Source organism: Balaenoptera musculus, chromosome 18 (assembly GCF_009873245.2).
Source record: "Balaenoptera musculus isolate JJ_BM4_2016_0621 chromosome 18, mBalMus1.pri.v3, whole genome shotgun sequence".
NCBI lineage: Eukaryota > Metazoa > Chordata > Mammalia > Artiodactyla > Balaenopteridae > Balaenoptera > Balaenoptera musculus.
In genome coordinates this window covers 47,440,680-47,462,144 of record NC_045802.1, presented here as the reverse complement: position 1 = coordinate 47,462,144, position 21,465 = coordinate 47,440,680, and the positions used below count along the sequence as shown (strand labels likewise).

The 21,465-nt window shown below is 38.9% G+C and overlaps 1 protein-coding gene across 1 annotated transcript in view; it reads left to right on the top strand.

Annotated features, from left to right (window-relative positions):
- KLF12 (Kruppel like factor 12) overlaps window positions 1-19,493 on the top strand; it is a 460,117-nt gene extending 440,624 nt beyond the window's left edge. Inside the window, 1 exon segment of the mRNA XM_036831128.1 lies at window positions 10,874-19,493. Within this exon segment, the coding sequence (XP_036687023.1) occupies window positions 10,874-11,055 (182 nt within the window). The 3' untranslated portion in view covers window positions 11,056-19,493.
- Window positions 19,494-21,465: the final 1,972 nt, after the last annotated feature.

The window sequence follows — 21,465 nt, the reverse complement described above, 5'->3', positions numbered from 1 at the left end:
CCAGTTCAGGTCCTTTGATTTTTTTCCTATACATTAGCAACTTGATGTCTCAACTTAATCACTTACTAAGACTTATTGGTAAGGACATATACCACACCATTCCCTATCATTTTATTATTTCACAGGATTAATATAAGAAACAAAAATCAAAGGTGATCTAATGGTGGAGTCAGAACTTCTGATTATTTTGAAAAATATTTAAATACATTTTCAGAGACTTTGCTACTGAGGATTCTAAGTGTATTTGTGGGTTAGACCAAAAAAAAAAAAAAAGGTGGGCATGCTTTTTTTAATTTTTAGCTTATTTCTAGTGAAAACAGTGTTGAATAACACATTTGCAGAATTCTAATTCAAATGAGTTTAAGGACCATTCACTATTCCTGAAGAAATCACTGGAAATAGTGTTTACTGTCACCCCCATTCAGCCTGACACAGAGCAGCTGTGCACAATAGCCGCACAGACCCTGGGAGATGCTTGACTCCTATTAGTGTCCAAACCAACTCTTTCCATAGGAAAATGTTCATGGAAAATTCACCTACCGTTCTGTCCCCACCGCTGACTTTTTTAACTTTCAAGTGAGCTTTCTGTTTTCTAGCAAGATTTAAAGGAAAGAAGGGGGGATGGAGGAAGGATTCTGTCTGTTCTTTATTATATTCTTTCAGGGCTCATTTATACATATTACAGTGTACTTTACAAATTTATTTATCATCTTAATTACTTTTTTTTTTTAATCAGTCATCAATTTTATACACATCAGGGTATACATGTCAATCCCAAACGCCCAATTCAGCACACCACCATCCCCACCCCACTGCGGTTTTCCCCCCTTGATGTCCATACGTTTGTTCTCTACGTCTGTGTCTCACTTCTGCCCTGCAGACCGGTTCATCTGTACCATTTTTCTAGGTTCCACATACATGCATTAATATACGATATTTGTTTTTCTCTTTCTGACTTACTTCACTCAGCATGACACTCTCTAGATCCATCCACGTCTCTACAAATGACTCAATTTCGTTCCTTTTTATGGCTGAGTAATATTCCATTTTATATATGTACCACAACTTCTTTATCCATTCGTCTGTTGATGGGCATTTAGGTTGCTTCCATGACCTGGCTATTGTAAATAGTGCTGCAATGAACATTAGGTTGCATGTGTCTTTTTGAATTACGGTTTTCTCTGTGTATATGCCCAGTAGTGGGATTGCTGGATCATATGGTAATTCTATTTTTAGTTTTTAAGGAACCTCCATATTGTTCTCCATAGTGGCTGTATCAATTTACATTCCCACCAACAGTGCAAGAGAGTTCCCTTTTCTCCACACCCTCTCCAGCATTTGTTGTTTGTAGATTTTCTGATGATGCCCATTCTAACTGGTGTGAGGTGATACCTCATTGTAGTTTTGATTTGCATTTCTCTAATAATTAGTGATGTTGAGCATCTTTTCATGTGCTTCTTGGCCATCTGTATGTCTTCTTTGGAGAAATGTCTATTTAGGTCTTCTGCCCATTTTTGGAGTGAGTTGTTTGTTTCTTTAATATTGAGCTGCATGAGCTGTTTGTATATTTCGGAGATTAATCCTTTGTCCGTTGATTCGTTTGCAAATATTTTCTCCCATTCTGAGGGTTGTCTTTTCGTCTTGTTTATGGTTTCCTTTGCTGTGCAAAAGCTTTGAAGTTTCATTAGCTCCCATTTGTTTATTTTTCTTTTTATTTCCATTACTCCAGGAGGTGGATCAAAAAAGATCTTGCTGTGATTTATGTCAAAGAGTGTTCTTCCTATGTTTTCCTCTAAGAGTTTTATAGTGTCTGGTCTTACATTTAGGTCTTGAATTCATTTTGAGTTTATTTTTGTGTATGGTGTTAGGGAGTACTCTAATTTCATTCTTTTACATGTAGCTGTCCAGTTTTCCCAGCACCACTTATTGAAGAGACTGTCTTTTCTCCATTGTATATCTTTGCCTCCTTTGTCATAGATTAGTTGACCATAGGTAGGTAGGTTTATCTCTGGGCTTTCTATCTTGTTCCATTGATCTATGTTTCTGTTTTTGTGCCAGTACCATATTGTCTTGATTACTGTAGCTTTGTAGTATAGTCTGAAGTCAGGGAGTCTGATTCCTCCAGCTCCGTTTTTTTCCCTCAAGACTGCTTTGGCTATTTGGGGTCTTTTGTGTCTCCATACAAATTTTAAGATGATTTGTTCTAGTTCTGTGAAAAATGCCATTGGTAATTTGATAGGGATTGCACTGAATCTGTAGATTGCTTTGGGTAGTATAGTCATTTTCACAATATTGATTCTTCCAATCCAAGAACATGGTATATCTCTCCATCTGTTGGTATCGCCTTTAATTTCTTTCATCAGTGTCTTATAGTTTTCTGCATACGGGTCTTTTGTCTCCCTAGGTAGGTTTATTTCTAGGTGTTTTATTCTTTTTGTTGCAGTGGTAAATGGGAGTGTTTCCTTAATTTCTTTTTCAGATTTTTCGTCATTAGTGTATAGGAATGCAAGATATTTCTGTGCATTAATTTTGTATCCTGCAACTTTACCAGATTCATTGATTAGCTCTAGTAGTTTTCTGGTGGCATTTTTAGGATTCTCTATGTATAGTATCATGTCATCTGCAAACAGTGACAGTTTTACTTCTTCTTTTCCAATTTGTATTCCTTTTATTTCTTTTTCTTCTCTGATTGCCGTGGCTAGGACTTCCAAAACTATGTTGAATAATAGTGGTGAGAGTGGACATCCTTGTCTCGTTCCTGATCTTAGAGAAAATGCTTTCAGTTTTTTACCATTGAGAATGATGTTTGCTGTGGGTTTGTCGTATATGGCCTTTATTATGTTGAGGTAGGTTCCCTCTATGCCCACTTTCTGGAGAGTTTTTATCATAAATGGGTGTTGAATTTTGTCAGAAGCTTTTTCTGCATCTATTGAGATGATCATGTGGTTTTTATTCTTCAATTTGTTAATATGGTGTATCACATTGATTGATTTGCTTATATTGAAGAATCCTTGCATCCCTGGGATAAATCCCACTTGATCGTGGTGTATGATCCTTTTAATGTGTTGTTGGATTCTGTTTGCTAGTATTTTGTTGAGGATTTTTGCATCTATATTCATCAGTGATATTGGTCTGTAATCTTCTTTTTTAGTAGTATCTTTGTCTGGTTTTGGTATCAGGGTGATGGTGGCCTCATAGAATGAGTTTGGGAGTGTTCCTTCCTCTGCAATTTTTTGGAAGAGTTTGAGAAGGATGGGTGTTAGCTCTTCTCTAAATGTTTGATAGAATTCACCTGTGAAGCCATCTGGTCCTGGACTTTTGTTTGTTGGAAGATTTTTAATCACAGTTTCAATTTCATTACTTGTGATTGGTCTGTTCATATTTTCTGTTTCTTCCTGGTTCAGTCTTGGAAGGTTATACCTTTCTAAGAATTTGTCCATTTCTTCCAGGTAGTCCGTTTTATTGGCGTAGAGTTGCTTGTAGTAGTCTCTTAGGATGCTTTGTATTTCTGCGGTGTCTGTTGTAACTTCTCCTTTTTCATTTCTAATTTTATTGATTTGAGTCCTCTCCCTCTTTTTCTTGATGAGTCTGGCTAATGGCTTATCAATTTTGTTTATCTTCTCAAAGAACCAGCTTTTAGTTTTATTGATCTTTGCTATTGTTTTCTTTGTTTCTATTTCATTTATTTCCGCTCTGATCTTTATGATTTCTTTCCTTCTGCTAACTTTGGGTTTTGTTTGTTCTTCTTTCTCTAGTTCCTTTAGGTGTAAGGTTAGATTGTTTACTTGAGATTTTTCTTGTTTCTTGAGATAGGCTTGTATAGCTATAAACTTCCCTCTTAGAACTGCTTTTGCTGCATCCCATAGGTTTTGGATCGTCGTGTTTTCATTGTCATTTGTCTCTAGGTATATTTTGATTTCCTCTTTGATTTCTTCAGTGATCTCTTGCTTATTTAGTAAAGTATTGTTTAGCCTCCATGTGTTTGTGTTTTTTACGGTTTTTTCCCTGTAATTCATTTCTAATCTCATAGCATTGTGGTCAGAAAAGATGCTTGATATGATTTCAATTTTCTTAAATTTACTGAGGCTTGATTTGTGACCCAAGATGTGATCTATCCTGGAGAGTGTGCCATGCACACTTGGGAAGAAAGTGTAATCTGCTGTTTTTGGATGGAATGTCCTATAAATATCAATTAAATCTATCTGGTCTATTGTGTCATTTAAGACTTCTGTTTCCTTATTAATTTTCTGTCTGGATGATCTGTCCATGGATGTAAGTGAGATGTTAAAGTCCCCCACTATTATTGTGTTACTGTCGATTTCCTCTTTTATAGCTCTTACCAGTTGCCTTATGTATTGAGGTGCTCCTATGTTGAGTGCATATATATTTATAATTGTTATATCTTCTTCTTGGATTGATCCCTTGATCATTATGTAGTGTCCTTCCTTGTCTCTTGTAACATTCTTTATTTTAAAGTCTATTTTATCTGATATGAGTATAGCTACTCCAGCTTTCTTTTGATTTCCATTTGCATGGGATATCTTTTTCCATCCCCTCACTTTCAGTCTGTATGTGTCCCTAGGTCTGAAGCGGGTCTCTTGTAGACAGCATATATGTGGGTCTTGTTTTTGTATCCATTCAGCAAGCCTGTGTCTTTTGGTTGGAGCATTTAATCCATTCACGTTTAAGGTAATTATCGATATGTATGTTCCTATGACCATTTTCTTAATTGTTTTGGGTTTGTTTTTGTAGGTCCTTTTCTTCTCTTGTGTTTCCCACTTAGAGAAGTTTCTTTAGCATTTGTTGTAGAGCTGGTTTGGTGGTGCTGAATTCTCTTAGCTTTTGTTTGTCTGTAAAGCTTTTGATTTCTCCATCAAATCTAAATGAGATCCTTGCCAGGTAGAGTAATCTTGGTTGTAGGTTCTTCCCTTCCATCACTTTAAGTATATCATGCCACTCCCTTCTGGCTTGTAGAGTTTCTGCTGAGAAATCAGCTGTTAACCTTATGGGAGTTCCCTTGTATGTTATTTGTCATTTTTCCCTTGCTGCTTTCAATAATTTTTCTTTGTCTTTAATTTTTGCCAATTTGATTACTGTGTGTCTCGGCGTGTTTCTCCTTGGGTTTATCCTATATGGGACTCTCTGCGCTTCCTGGACTTGGGTGGCTATTTCCTTTCCCATGTTAGGGAAGTTTTCGACTATAATCTCTTCAAATATTTTCTCTGGTCCTTTCTGTCTCTCTTCTCCTTCTGGGACCCCTATAATGCGAATGTTGTTGTGTTTAATGTTGTCCCAGAGGTCTCTTAGGCTGTCTTCATTTCTTTTCATTCTTTTTTCTTTAGTCTGTTCTGCAGCAGTGAATTCCACCATTCTGTCTTCCAGTTCACTTATCCGTTCTTCTGCCTCAGTTATTCTGCTATTGATTCCTTCTAGTGTAGTTTTCATTTCAGTTATTGTATTGGTCATCTCTGTTTGTTTGTTCTTTAATTCTTCTAGGTCCTTGTTAAACATTTCTTGCATCTTCTCGATCTTTGCCTCCATTCTTATTCCAAGGTCCTGAATCATCTTCACTATCGTTATTCTGAATTCTTTTTCTGGAAGGTTGCCTATCTCCACTTCATTTAGTTGTTTTTCTGGGGTTTTATCTTGTTCCTTCATCTGGTATATAGCCCTCTGCCTTTTCATCCTGTCTATCTTTCTGTGAATGTGGTTTTTGTTCCACAGGCTGCAGGATTGTAGTTTTTCTTGCTTCTGCTGTCTGCCCTCTGGTGGTTGAGGCTATCTAAGAGGCTTGATGGGAGGCTCTGGTGGTGGGTAGAGCTGACTGTTGCTGTGGTGGTCAGAGCCCAGTAAAACTTTAATCCACTTGACTGTTGATGGGTGGGGCTGGGTTCCCTCCCTGTTGGTTGTTTGGCCTGAGGCAACCCAACACTGGAGCCTACCTGGGCTCTCTGGTGGGGCTAATGACAGACTCTGGGAGGGCTCACGCCCAGGAGTACTTTCCAGAACTTCTGCTGCCAGTGTCCTTGTCCCCACAGTGAAACAGAGCCACCCCCCACCTCTGCAGGATACCCTCCAACACTAGCAGGTAGGTCTGGTTCAGTCTCCCCCAGGGTCACTGCTCCTTCCCCTGGGTCCCGATGTGCACAGTATTTTGTGTGTGCCCGCCAAGAGTGGAGTCTCTGTTTCCCCCAGTCCTGTCGAAGTCCTGCAATCAAATCCCGGTAGCCTTCAAAGTCCGATTCTCTAGGAATTCCTCCTCCCGTTGACGGACCCCCAGGTTCAGAAGCCTGACGTGGGGCTCAGAACCTTCACTCCAGTGGGTGGACTTCTGTGGTATAAGTGTTCTCCAGTCTGTGAGTCACCCACCCAGCAGTTACGGGATTTGATTTTACTGTGATTGCGCCCCTCCTACCATCTCATTGTGGCTTCTCCTTTGCCTTTGGATGTGGGGTGTCTTTTTTGGTGAGTTCCAGTGTCTTCCTGTCGATGATTGTCCAGCAGCTAGTTGTGATTCTGGTGTTCTCGCAAGAGGGAGTGAGAGCATGTCCTTCTACTCCGCCATCTTGGTTCCTCTCCCATCTTAATTAGTTTTTACTCACATCATGAAGTTAGTGTCTCTTATGTTAATTTGTTTATAAGATTGTACCCTTTAAATAGCTTCAAAGCACAAGCATAAAATATAACGTGCAGTTTTAACATACACATGTAGTAGCCACTAGCATTGTTCTTGTATCCATTTCTAAAACTTAATTAGTCCAGTGAGAGAACTTATTGACTTTTTTTAATGAAATGCTAGGCACTAGGAAACCGAGGTCCGTCTTGAGGGAGGGGCAAGCCTGCTCTCTGCCTGGTCCAAGCAGCCATCTCATCTCCATAGATTGGAGCCACCCCCATAGCTCAGCCTCTAGCTGCGAAGAGAGATTTGAAGATCTTATTTTCTTTTTTTCCCCTCTTCTTTTTTCTGAGTATGGAGAGAGAATACCCAAACTCTGGTTTTATTCGTGAGGAAATGGGGGCAAGAAATATTTGGGGATATTAAAAAGAAAGCATATATTTTTGTAAGAAAAGCTTCAAGGAAAACTCATCTATGACTCAGATAATTAAGTTGATTATTTTCTGATATAGGTCATCCCTCCCCCCACCCCCTAGATGAGAATGTGTTCATTCTTTTTTATGTGCCTTCATTAATCACTTAGCCCCTAATGGTTTATAAGCTTATATATCATTTTCACTGGTTTTACTCATGAAGTAGGGACGTATCTGCATCTTGCATTTTGGAGGCACTTACTGTACCTGATTTCACCTCACAGAATACTTTTTTCAGGTTCTGCACTGAGTTTCCTGCTGCACATTTGTTGGGCCCACAGAAATCCTCGCCATGGTTGTTGCTTTCTCTGCCTCTCCCCCTTTAAGATATCCACCTTAGAAATGATGCCAAACATCTGAGCTCCTCTTTCCTGATCCTTCCTTCCTTATGTCCTCCTCCTCAGACTCAGTAGAATTAATCGTAGCTCATTGCTGAGCATGGTGGCCATGGTAACACAACCGTATTGAAAGGGTGGGTTGGGATGGAGTAGGGCAGGGTCGGGCTCCATCACTGTAGAATCAGTGCTCTTTTGGTTACCAGGTAAAGTGTATAGAGACCTTCCTGACCCCTCTCACCCTCATAGCGAAGGCCTTACTCATTATTGTGCTTTTATAATGAGCAGAGGAGATCCTGAAGACTTTTAAAACCCTGACTGAATTGGGTGAGCCTTTTCAGAGAAGCCCTTATTTCTCCTTGTCTAGAACTCTCTATTTAAAGCATCGGACATGAAATATCACGTGTATTCATTACCAAGAGGACAGTTAGAATTTTAATCGAGGAGCCTGAGTTAAGAATAAGTGATTATCTTATAGCCAAAATACTCCCTCAACCACCCATCCCAAACTAACACGGTGTTTTATATATCCTGCTTAAGTTAACATAATCAGGAAGCCTGCCAAAAGCTGAGGTGCCCATCCCTTACATCAAGAGTCGGCCAGCCTTCTGTAGTAAATGTTTTAGGTATTGCAGGCCATACATTCTCTATTGCAGTGCTCAATGCCTCCCTCCCTGGAAAACAGCCATAAACAATATGCAAACAAATGAGTGTGGCTGTGTTCCAATAAAGACTTATTTATGGCCACTAAAATTTGAATTTCATGAAAAGTATATACTTTTCACATGCCACGAGAGAGCCCTCTTTTGGGGTTTTTTTTTCCCAACCATTTAAAAGTGTGAAAACTACTCTTAGCTTGCAGCTTGCACAGAAAACAAACCACAGACTAGATTTGGCCTGGGGGCCACAGTTTACCACCCCTGCTATAGATTTTCAAGTGAAAAGGGCACAACTACCATTATTAAACAGCCAAAGTGAAAGTACAAGTATGTCTATTATAATTTGGAGGAAGAAATTGGAGAATATTAAGTGCCAAAATTGGGTGTACAAGGAAATTCAGAGAACCCCTGAGACAACAGGCCGTCCCTACGGTGGCCATACCAGCCTCCAGCATCCTTCTTGAGGTGAGACTGAAGCCCTGTCCCCTTCTATTGCCTCTCTTTACTTACGGGCCCATCCCAGCTATGGAGCCCCTTCCTGTCTCTCCATCTGCAATGCCAAGGTGAGGGTCCAGCAGCTTTTCTAACCCCAGTCATACTCAGATGACACTTCAACATCAAGATAGAAACAGACGTCCTCCTAACACACAACTGAGCAATGCTTTTCCCCAATTAAGAAAATCTTTTATTTTTTCCTTCTTAGGCCTATACTCTCTGTGGCTGGTTCCTTAGTAACACAGGAGATAACTAGGAGATACCTGTTGGTGACAAGGAGTCAACTGGCTGAGCTCAGTGCCCCAAAGATGGATGTGTTTTGAAGATATGATTTATATCAAGCTCAGCTTATTAAAACCCATGCTCATGTTATAAATTTCAAGAAAAAAAACATGGTGATGACACGTAAATAAAAGCATTTTAACAGTCGCCATGGATATACTGTATAGTGGATTGCCATTCTTTTTAAGTTAGGGGTTTTGCTGATTTTTTAAAATTTCTGTTAAATTCTGATCAGTAGACACCTGTAAATGCAGATTTTTGTCTCCATAGGACATCCAGAATGAGTCGGAAGTTGAGGTTTTGGATTAATCCAGTCAGTAGGCATCTACCTGACAGGAGCCCTTTCAGAGTAACCTGGAGCTTTCTGTGGGCCACAGTTAGTGCGTCAGTATTTCTAGATTTAATTGGGCTGTACTATTCACTCACTTCTATGAAAGGGCCACTTGATCCTAAAAGGACCTCTATAGTTAACGTTTATTTAACAGTTGAACAAAAACTGCTGGGTCTGGTTCAGTCTAGTTTTCCCGTCACTTGTACATCTCATTTACAGGGCTTAGTAGTTTCCTGTGTACACGCCTTTGTGTGAGCATGTGCTGCAGTTTTATTAATTTATTCAAACACTGTTTGGCACATACTTTTAAGCTCTGAGGATAGTGAAATAGTAGAGGCGTGATTCTTGATCTCTGTGTATTCAGAAACTGGTAGAGGGGAAAGACATCTAGACAAAATCTGTATCATCTATTGTGGTAGGCGACTTAATAGAAATAGGAGTTGAATAATTTGAAAGTATCTAAGAAGGTGGAATCAATGTTGTCTAAGGATGTGACAGAGTTTAGATGGGGAAAGAATTATCCACTCCCCTAGAACACAGTGAAAAGCACTGCATTTGGAACCAAACACATCTATGTACTGGCCTCAGGCAAGTTACTTTACTCCATTGAACCTCAGGTTTCTCATCTGTTAAGTGGATATAACAAAGCTCACTTTGCACCTCTCATTGGGATCAGCAAATAGCTCCTTTCCCTGTCTTGGGCCCTTTGGCCAGACACCAAGTGTGGCTAAGCAGCATTTCGTTGACTACTGGATGGAAGCGGCAGAGGAGAGATCAGTTCTTGTGGGGTTGCATGAGGACAGCGCTTCCATTCTGAATGAGAGCCAGGAAAAAGCACACCTAGGTCAACTATTGTCCCATTCCCCCAGGGAGCTCTTTTGGACAATGGATAGCATATCTTTTCCCAGCAAAGCCTTTGCATATTTTACTGTCCTTACGAGTTGACTGAGGGATCTGGTCAAATTACATACTTCTTCAGACAGTTTTTTACTGTGGGTTTCAACACTAGGACCAACTTGATGATTCCTTAGGGCTTGCCCTAATTCTTAAATCACTGAAGGAGATATTGAAACTTGCACTATTAAGGTATCTAGGATTCTTTCCCAGTAGACAAACTAACAGTAGATGTTTATAAATAATAAGTACTTAATACCTAATTTCTGGGGGTGGTAGAGTGCTTACCTTTTAATGAAATTTTGTGTGACTGATAAAAGGACATTGTACCCTAAAATAGCCTTTAAACATCTAAGCGATACACTTTTTGGAGGGATATTGCAACAAAACATATAAATCACTACCCTTTATAATTCTTTGTGAGTTTTAGCCCTCGAACCACGTCAACCTAGGTAGAGCTCCCTAACACGCCTTTCCAGTCTACCATGGTGATTATATATCCAGTAGCCATCAGTCTATGCCTTTTGATATTTTGACTGCAAAGTAACTTACCCATAACTGAGGACGCAAGTGTTAACTAACCTGCCCAGTGTCACAGCAAGAGAGACGAAATTGAAACCCCACCTGTCTGACCCAACAGCAGCTGGTGGGGTGATTAGGTTTCCCGACAAAGGATTACCAAATGGAAAATCCATCGAGAACAGTCATTTCCCCAAATATCATGTTGGGATGGTTTTTTCTGGAGAAATGATGGAGCACCAAAGCGTGTGTCCCTTTGTTTCTTCCAGGAGAGAAACCCTACAAGTGTACCTGGGAAGGCTGCACCTGGAAATTCGCTCGTTCGGATGAACTGACGAGGCATTACCGCAAACACACGGGAGTGAAGCCATTCAAGTGCGCAGACTGTGATCGCAGCTTTTCCCGGTCAGATCACTTGGCACTGCACCGCCGGAGGCATATGCTGGTGTGAGGAAGGCTACCTGTCCAGCTGAGCGTAAGAGCTGGATCTCTTAGCGGCACCCAATTCAGCAGGGCTGAATCCCCTTCACAGTGTTAACACAAAAGGGCATCACCATCCCACGATGTCTGAAAGCAGAGCAGGAAAAAAGAAGTAGTAACACTTCTCCTTTCGGTCTGAAGGTAACCCCCATCATGACTACACGAGAAACAACTTCACGCTGGCCTGGGAGATCGGTGACACAAATGCTGAAGAGACAGGCATTGTTTTCCGTGCTGTGTCCTCTGCCATTTCGAGATGTTTGTAGTTTGTACATTTTCTGAGCTGTCAGACGTTTTGTTATTGATACTTTAAAGGTCATCTACCACAAATTGATGCCTAGAGCAAGACCTTGTAAATTTGAATTATTCTCCCATCATCCCACCCCTGAGCCCGTTTTTACAAAAGTTTGAGTTACTGTCTAAGTAAGATAGAACCCACTTCCAATCTGTTACCAGCAAGCAGCCTGAAAGTAGAAAAGAAGAAGCTGTTGGAGAGGTTCCATTACCTGAAAAGAAAGGAGTGCTCAGGCAGCCCTTTGCAATAGTGATGGCCGCCACTAGATATCACCCGCAACTTGTCATTCTGCCATCCGTGCCCTGGAGAAAACCAACATTGATTCTTTCATTTGTTTGTTGTTGATCGTTTTTGTTTTGTTCTGCTTCTGTTTTGTTCATCTGTTCGAGCAGAGGGGCAGCGACATTTCAGTTGGAGTCTAGTCCCGGTGTCTGCCCCGGCATGGACGGGCACAGAGCCGTTCTGTAGTTGAATAGGAAGAGCCTGTCTAAAAAAACTACTGCCCCACTTCAAATTCAGTGTTCTGTCACCTAGGCATCATCTCTTCCTGCCCCTAGTATTTGATTACAAGGAATCGGGGGGAGGGGGGGAAACTTTCTTAGACACACTGGCACCAAGGTAAGAGGTGGGGCTGACCAGGCAAAGTCAGTGAACATGAAAAAATCAGACAAAGCAGAGATGGAAATAATGCGCCTCTTGAGGAGAAAAGCAATAACGAATAAAAGGACTTGCCTACAATAACTTCACTGAGGACTCATGTTACCAATTTTCATACTTACTAAAGGGATTGGAAAAAACACCCCAGCATTTTAGACGTCTTGGTTACATTTGCAGCACTGAGGTAATCTTTCTGCTGTTTGTTGTTCTGCTTGGTTGAGGACCACAATTAAAGATTATGCTCCCCCTTTTCTTGTTTGAAAACAGTTATTTGGTGACTAGAAAGGCCACGGAGGCATAGCAGGGAATTAACTCTTGGGTGAATGGGTCAGTTCTTGGAACCAAGTCAGTGGGAAAGGAATGCTCCCCAAGGAAAGCCTGACATGGTGCTAGTTTCCTCCCTTGGAGAGCCGAGGATAAGTGACTCTCCACTAGGTTCTTCTCTACAGATTTCATTTTCTAAACTGTATGAGCACCCAGTGGTTCTGCTATGGCATCTGCAGGGATATTGAACCCAACCATCGTGTGCTGAGGGTGAGAGGAAATTATAGTCCCGTCAGCCCCCAAAAATTATGAACCTTTTTTGCAACTAGCAAAGTCTATAGTAAACAAAGCAATACATCACCAACGAGCATTCTTTCAGAAAAAATATCATATTTTTTCCCCACTAAAAGCTGGGTTTTTTCAGCTTTCTGTGGCTAAGGGGCTTGGTGAGGATTTTTTGTCGTTGTTGTTGGTTGTTGTTGTTATTAAGATTTTTTTATAGCTTAGATATAAGAAGTTGCCAGCATAGACCTTTGCAATATATTTTAATTACAAACACTTGATTTGGAGAATTGCACAAATCAACCTCGCAATATTACTAGCTCATTTTTAAAGGTGTGAACATTCTGAAATAATTTCTGGTTCTAGAATTATCCATTTTAGGATTATCTTCTAATTCAGATAATCTTATTTTGGTGAAGCAAAAACTATAAACATTGAAAAAGGATGATTTGTGTTGGATGGCATTAAAAGGAATTTTTTTTTTTTTTTAATGTTCAAGCAACAGCATAATGATTTTCAGGTCAAATTCTATCTTCAAAAATATGTGCTCTACATTTCCTGCCAGGTCTGAAAAATTCATTGGCAGTTTCCCTCCAACAAGGGCTGCAATTCTATGGATAAATAGCTTCTTTAGCTACAACAGTGTACTACCCACCAAGCACTGGGTTTTTGTGGGGTTTTTTTAACCAACTGGAAAGTTTTTTATCTGTACTGTATGCAACTCCTACTTCTCATTGCCTGTGACTATTTTGAATAGAAAGGCCAACGTTGGTTACTGGTCAGTGGCAAAGAACACAGAGCATGACGAACACAGCATGATGAACACAGCTGTGCAGCCCTCTATGCTAGTCCTGGAACCAAGTTGGCAGATAGTAGGTGAATCACTGAGGTGAAGGGCAGACTTGAGTTAATTCTGCCTGCTCTCGTAAGAAGGGCCAATCCTGTTCTCTGCTGAGAGATCTTGAGAGCATTACACGTAGAAATGGTTTTTAGAATCCATAGAACTGACAGGCAGTGGGAGCCTCCTGAGTGACAGCTCGATTTAAATTTAGCACAGAATGAAATGAGCTGCTCCTCTGTAATAACGTAGGAAAAATTCAGGGACATGAGCTTGTCTGCTCACCCCCTGAAAGTGGCAACCCAACTGAGACAGTAAGTTTACTGATAGAACCTGTCAGCATTATGCCATTTCCCCCTTTTGATGTACTGATACTTCTAAGGAGGGATCCAAGCACAAATAGTGAATGAGTTGCTGATCTAGTCGCAGGACTGAAATTTACCTGGGGCTTGTCTTGGGACATAACAAATTCTCCTTGGTGAATTTTCTACAAGTGTTTCCCTGTGGAAAGGAAGGTGGTTTGGGAGAGAAGGAATTACATTTTTAAGTAAGAATAACTTCAGGCATGGAAAAGCCTACTCTATTTTATCTTATGTCCATTCTAGACTCTTTTTAAAAGCACAGTAGATGATTAACAATAGAAAAGGAGTAGAATCCAAAGGACTTCTCAGTTGTTCTCTAACTAGAAGCATTCTTTGGTTTCAAATTTGAAGCTATTCAGTTTGCAGCTGGGCGTATGTGCATGTTTGGGAACTTAGACACAGGTAGCTGCAATGGCTTGAGAAGCTACAGTTGACCTGTCTCTTTGCATTGTAGAGATTGATTTCAAGGAAGTTAATGTTATTTGAAAAGTTAAGAGGTACAGACTTTGAGGTTTCAATAGATTCCCTCCTTGTATCCTGATCTTAGGTTGTTTGGGAAAAGATTCACACTTCCCCATCCACTTCCAGCCCCATCCCATCAATTGTGTGTGGACTTTGAGGAGCCTGATTGATAACTTGTCTTAAGTTCTATTAAGGCATTTAGACTGAAATTCCTAATGGCTTTACCATAAAATTTATACTGTTGCCTGGCATTACTTTTACAAAACACTATAGGACATTTATTTTCAAAGGCAGTTGAATAACAATAACATAAACCACATTTTTTTTAAAAAAGAGCACTTTTTATTCACTTTAAAGTTTAAGTGGAAAATAGGAAGAGGAATGTCGGGGGGGGGAAAAACTTGCAAAATGCTACAGTGTTTACAAATGCCAGTTCTAGATGATTGAAAAGGCCATTCTCATTATGGTTGAAATTTGGAATAGCTTATACAAAGATTGTGTTCATTTTTATACAGTTGTTTTAACTTCAAATTGCCATCTGTGTTTTAAACATAAATATAATTCTGCACTTTGAAATCAGTTCATTAGAATGATACCATGTATATGGATAAAGATGCAGTATTCCTTATTCTGTACTTTATTATATTTATCAAAGCTGCAATTGAATAAATCTGGTGAGGTGAGGCCTTCAAATGTATTAATACGCCTTTGTTACATTGTTACAACTGCTTAGAAATGTAGCCATGATGTTGTTATAAAGGTGTCTTAACATTTACAGTAAGGATTGACAGAATTTAAGCAGTGTTAAGAATACCAGCATTCATTATATGTTGAGTTACAATCTTTGTGTAACGGATTGAACGTGAGATAACTCTTATGAATTATAATAGGCCCAGGAAGCCTTAATACTCTTAGTCCATAATCCAATCTCAGATTTTGCTCCTTACTAATTAATGCCTATAAATTTAGGAGGTAAATGTATTCTACAACTTCACTGATCAGATCTCTCCCTTCCACTTTTCTGAGGTAGCGCATCTCATGAAAACAATCTTTCAACTTGATTTGGTTTCGTTTAGAAGAGGGGTTTGGTAAACCATGTCTTCCATATCACATTTCTCCTTATCTCCACACTGCCTTCCACTTAACATGTACAGGCCCCCCGACAGATGCACACCTGTATACATACCTATATATGCAGCAGCCACGGGACTAATAAATATCAACAGAGAACTTTTTTAAAAGAATGAATTTGTAATAATCCATGCTGTCTAGAAAATGTAAGTTATTTACCTTACTAGGGAATCAGCTTATAATGCTATATATGACTTCGCCTGCATTTTATAGTTAAGAAGTGTACATAAAAGTTTAAAATGCTATATTTTCACAGTTTCATTATAGAATAATGTCTGTTTAGCAACCCATGTCCATTGGTACTTTAAATATGCTAAATACTGTGCAACTGCAATAGAAATTCAGATTTTCGTAAGAAAATGAAACAGGAGGATACTGCATCTTAAAGAAATAGAGTGAAGATATTTTACTGTATTCGTAACGTGTGATAGTGGAAAAAGTATTTTCAAACTCACAAATTTTACAGAGGTTGTAAATAGTTTGATGAAGTATGTTGGGAAAAAGAGCTTCTAGTTTTCATCACAATAAAAAAAAAAAGAAAACTTGTTCAGATATGCCTTGTGTATCTTACACATGATTAGTGATATTGCCATGGGAACTCTGTTCTGCTTTGTCAGAGCACAGCCCTTGTGCTTCCTGACAAAATGGAGTGGCCACTTGTCTCAATTTAGCCAGGATGGTTTAGAACGCAATGAAGTCATTTTAAGTTGCAGCCAACTGATTCCAAACTCAAAAGGTCTTTGCCTGAAAAGAGAAAAACAGCTGCAAAGGATTTTACTTGTGCTAAAATAGAAGCATCTAGCAATTATTCTCTTTTCTCAGTTACTTTCCTCCTCCATGAAGTAGTTCTCTATCAAAAGAAACAAACACCCTCTACAGGTGTTTATTCTTGTTGAATCCCAGAGGGAATACTTTTAGCAGTAGCTATCTGTTGACAAGGTGAGTGCTATGGGTATGGCCACATGTAAAATGAATCTGTACTGGCAGTAGGAATAAGCTAATGCCAATTTTCAGAAATGAATTAAAAGCTGAAAGTGCCTGTCAATAAACATTATGACCAATGAGATATTCCTATACTTTTACACAGCAATAATTCTTCATCAGACTGGGTTTTCCCTCCACCTTTGCGAACACATGCACACAGAGTAAATATATGCACACAGTAAATTGAATCTGTTCACATACCCCCTCAAAAATTATTTGGTGTGTTTTAAATATACCTAATCTTGTTTATGTTAACATTTCTTAATTTAATCTTTCTAAACTACGAAACGTAAGAATGCAAATCTGAACTTTATGATTATCTCCAATATATACTCTGGCACACGGCATTTATAATTTTGAGATGAAAACTTCACTGTGATTTGCCCCAATCTTATGAAGCACTTGTGTGTGGCTCAAAAAGTTTTGCTTGGTTAAGAAAAGCCAATTTATTTAGAGCAAAACACTAGAGATATTTGTTTGTTTTCCTTTATTTTATTCACTAATATCAACTGCACAAATCCATCTTTACATTTCTTCATATCCTTTTCCCCTAATATTTCCTGTTATCATGTAAGAACCATTTTGGAGTGAATACTGACACCATCATTTCTCCCCAAAAAGCCTACAAAGGTATGACTGACATTTAGTAAGCCTAATCTTTGACTAAGCTTTACAGTTAGTCCTGGAAATGACCAGATTTACATTCAGAACTTCACAATATTTTCCTATCATTGTCTCACTGCTAAAAGTGGAGTCGTGAATAGAAATATATGAGGAGATGATATGAATAGACAAGAGCCCTGGAAATTCACCGGCCTCACCATCTCAGAGCACAAATCCACCCAAACAACCTATTGAGAGGTATCAGTAAAATTATATTCTTTCAGAGCCAAACATTTGGTAAGAGCAGTTTTAAAAGTATAACTGTGATTAAACACTCAGGCTTTAGACAGTGAAGCCTACCACGATGGGCACTGTTCTCCAGAACCAGATCACAGGCCTAGAAAACCATCTCCCGTTTCCTCCTCTGCATTTCAGAAAAAAAGGGAAAGAAGGAAATATGCCAGGATAGGGTGTAAAATAACCATTTAAGTGTCAAAGGAAAGTTGCTGGGTTCCATAATCTCACTGAAGGCAAGTCTTCTGAGCGGGCTGTTTTCTGCAAGTTGTCTGAAAGAACTAAAAGAACTTGAAAGGTCAAAAGTTCAGCAAACCATGAAAAGAATAGCTATTCTTTAGTAAACCCTTACTACGTGCCAAGCACTATACTAGGCAATTTTTAGACATATTACCTCTAATCTGTACAACAGTGCTAGATTTTATGGGTGGAAAGCTGAGACACAGAGAAGGTGGCTAAGTTGTCCACAAACAGAAATAGTGAGCGACAGAGTGGGAATGTGACATTACCTTTCTCTGGCTCTGACGCCTGTATTCTTCCCAGTGCGCCACAGCACGTGTGTTCACAGAAGCCACCTTTCCATATCTAACTCTTAAGTAGTTTTATTATGGATGTGTGTCATCGTATTTTCTGAATAAGATAATAGGGACATGATACAGCACGTGATTTAACAGTGGTACATCATATTTGAAATCAGTCTTCTCCTGGGAAGTCACACATGGAGGATTATTATAAACAAACAGTACCAGCCAGCTGTCTCCCTGAACTTGTCACTCGCCTCTTAAAATGTTTGGCCTGGAGATCCCCAAATCATCAAAACCCTTCCCTACTTTGTAGCATTTTCGACAGAGCAGGTTTTCTCGATTCTGCATATTTCTTTGTAGGTTTACTAAAAGGCTTTACACCTGTATAGACCTTCTAGAGTATGTTTAAGTTACATTTGAAATGTTCACCTCCATGGAACTAGTCGTTAATAACAGAGCCCACTCTTGGCGGTGGTGAATGGGGAGACCATGTTGAACATTCAGATGATGAGCAAGAAGAGAGAACGGAAAATTCCTTTTCAGATTTCTCACCTAACAGTACCACCTTGGAATGTTTTCAGTAGCCTTATAAATAATTTGTTTGTAGTATTGTTGTTAGTTTAATTGAATTTTACGTAGGAAGCTGTCCAACCTCAGAGAAATGACCCCGACCCCCCTTTTCTATGTAGAACAAGGTCTGTGACAGTATTGATTTATGGAAGTACTAATGGACTTAGAAGACATTAAGAGAATGTCATTTCTCATGGTGTTTCTTTTTCTGAAAATGAATCTCCTGAATTATGATCTTTTTCCATGTTACTTGGCTGAGGGAAGAGATAAAACCTGTATAAACAAATTCCCTTCCATGCTGAAAGCAAGTGTTCTGTGTGCACACAACCCACTGTGGAAAGGGACTTTCTCCTCAGTTAATTGGGTTTCACAAGCAATAATTTCTCAACAACAAGACCACAACTTAAAGTGAGTTGAGAAGAGGTGAATAGTGAAAATAGTCACATCGGTACTTTTTCTTTCTGGATTACTTCTCTAGAAATTTTAAATGTTGAGGCAACACTCTGCCCTTTGTGCAAAGCAAGAACCAACGAATGGACTCCTTGCGTGAATTATTATATCTTGCTTTTTCCAAGCGAGGGTGAAGAGGAGGGTAGAATTTGGGTCAAATTCTAGTCAAAATGCTCAAGTAATCAAAAAGTAGGATATTTTAGGGACATACCAACATCTTCCCTTTCTGCTAATTTCGTACCCCTAAGATATAGCATAAAACATTATAGGAAATGCTTTTGTCCTCCTTGTGTTTGCCCTGATAGTTTTCCCATAACAGAATTTTGTAATTACATCCAGACTACAGGATATATTTCATCCCTCAGACTTGATTACATTGGATGGGTATTGTTGAACTGGGGCACTGGTGCCTATATTCAAGGCTCTTTCCTATCAACTTGTCTGTCCACACTTTGTTGTGTTTAAAACTTCATTTTAAAAAATTACCATCACTGCCCCCGACCCATGGAATGGGTGGCTGTATTGTTTTGTTCATGTCTGTGTGGGACACATTGCATCACGTGGCAAATCAACTCCCCGTGGATGTGAGATAACTACTTACAAAACCAGCTTGAAAACATCGTCTTCTGTATTATGTCATCCTGTATCATAATGCAATTATGTGTATCATAACATGCTCATTTAAAAAAAAAAGAGAGAAACCAGCAAATTCATGTTTGTCCATAGAAGAATGTACTCAGAACTTTGTGTTGTGAAACGATGAGAACAGACCACGTTTAAGATACCCACCTGCCACTTAAAATGACTTAGTTATAATTAGTAGTAGTCTAGACGTTGCTCTTGGTGTGTGGGATTCAATTCAAACGTCATCTTTTGAATAAATCTCTTGGTGGTATTTGAAAAAACACATGAGAATAAAGAAAAATATCATCTTTGGCCAAATCAAGCAGGCATCTTTTTCCTTTTCCTTGACACTTAGCTCATTATACATGGTGATTGGATTACAAGAGCTGTGTAAAAATACAAAAACATCCTTTCGTTTACAAAACAGTTATTCTAGGCTTGAAGCCTCTGAACAGCAAATTGAATAGATGTGCTGAGTCTGATTCACTTTACAGGTGTAATTTTACAAAAGGCTCCTGGGTCTCTGACCCTAGAGAGTTAGAATGCCCAGAGGAGGTCCTCCGAATTAAAGGATAAACCCGCCCCGCCCCCCAAATAATGCTGGCAAGCAAATGTGTTAATTTCTTAAATCTTCATTTGGTTTTCTGTTCAGAGTTTTAATTGCAAATGAATTTATTTCTCCAGCTTATCTAAAGATCTAATTTCCCAATAGTTTCCTCTGCATTTATATACTCTGTAGTGTCTAGGCAACCCCTGTTATAAGTTTATTAATATTATGTAAGTGTTGTTCTTGTATTTATGTATAGTGTATGTATTGTAAATATACTCAGAGCTTTTTTCCTTTTACTGTAAAATGGTGATTTTTGGTTTTTTTTGTTTTTTTTTTTGCCCTATGATAACGTAAAGGGAGACCCTCCTAATGAGATTCTCTCAGAGGATGATTATTCCAGTCTATTCTCAGAGATGTAAATGAACAAGTGTTATCGTTTTTAATGGTGTCTCAGACATATTCTGTTGGTGCATTGCTTTTCTGTATTCAACTTTCCTATGAATTGAGCTGTGAACCGAAATAGAGTTTAAACCTTTAACTGTATGCATTTGTATAATTATCTGAATGAAGGCATGAAGGTTAAATAAAGCATTTTGTATGGAACGAAACTCCCTAATTATTACTAAGGCTGATCCAGACACTTTGGAAATCATAGTTATTAACCATTCTAATTAAACCATTGTTATGAAAAGTTTTACCATTTGTGTATAGTAATTTAAAACACTGAACAAGATAGCCTCTATACTAAAAAATGAACAGGGTTTTATTTCATAACAACCAGGACCTAAAGAGGGATTCCTAACAATATTTTAATGAATGTAAAACTAAAAAGTGGTCCAGAAATATGAAGTGATATGAAAAAAAGATATTTTTCAGAGCCTAAAATTAAATCTCTGTAATTGAATGAATTATAATATTTTTCAAACTTTGTGGATCATTTAAATGTAGAATGATCCATCTAACACAGGCCAACGCTAGTTTATTTCTGTACATTTTTTAAGAAAACAATTATAAGGCTTTTGAAAATAAGACCATTAATGAGTAGACTATCTTTTAAATAATTGCTAAAAAAGCACTTGAAAAATCTAAGTACAGTAAGTCCCCTACATACGAACGAGTTCCGTTCCACGAGCACGTTCGTAAATCTAATTTGTTCTTGAGTCCAACAAAGTTAGCCTAGGTACCCAACTAACACAATCAGCTATATAGTACTGTACTGTAATAGATCTATAATACCAAACAAACACAACAAATAAAACATTTTTAATCTTACAGTACAGTACCCTGAAAAGTACAGTAGTACCAGCTATATCACCGCTGCTTTTACGCTTGCTTCCGGAGATCCTGGGTTTGGAATAAAGATACTGTACTACTGTACTCTATTCAGTACTGTACAGTAAAGTACACAAAAGCACAACCACTTGTAGAGAATGCACACACGTGTCAACGTACGCCAGACACGGTGATTCGACATGCGAACGCATGTTCGCA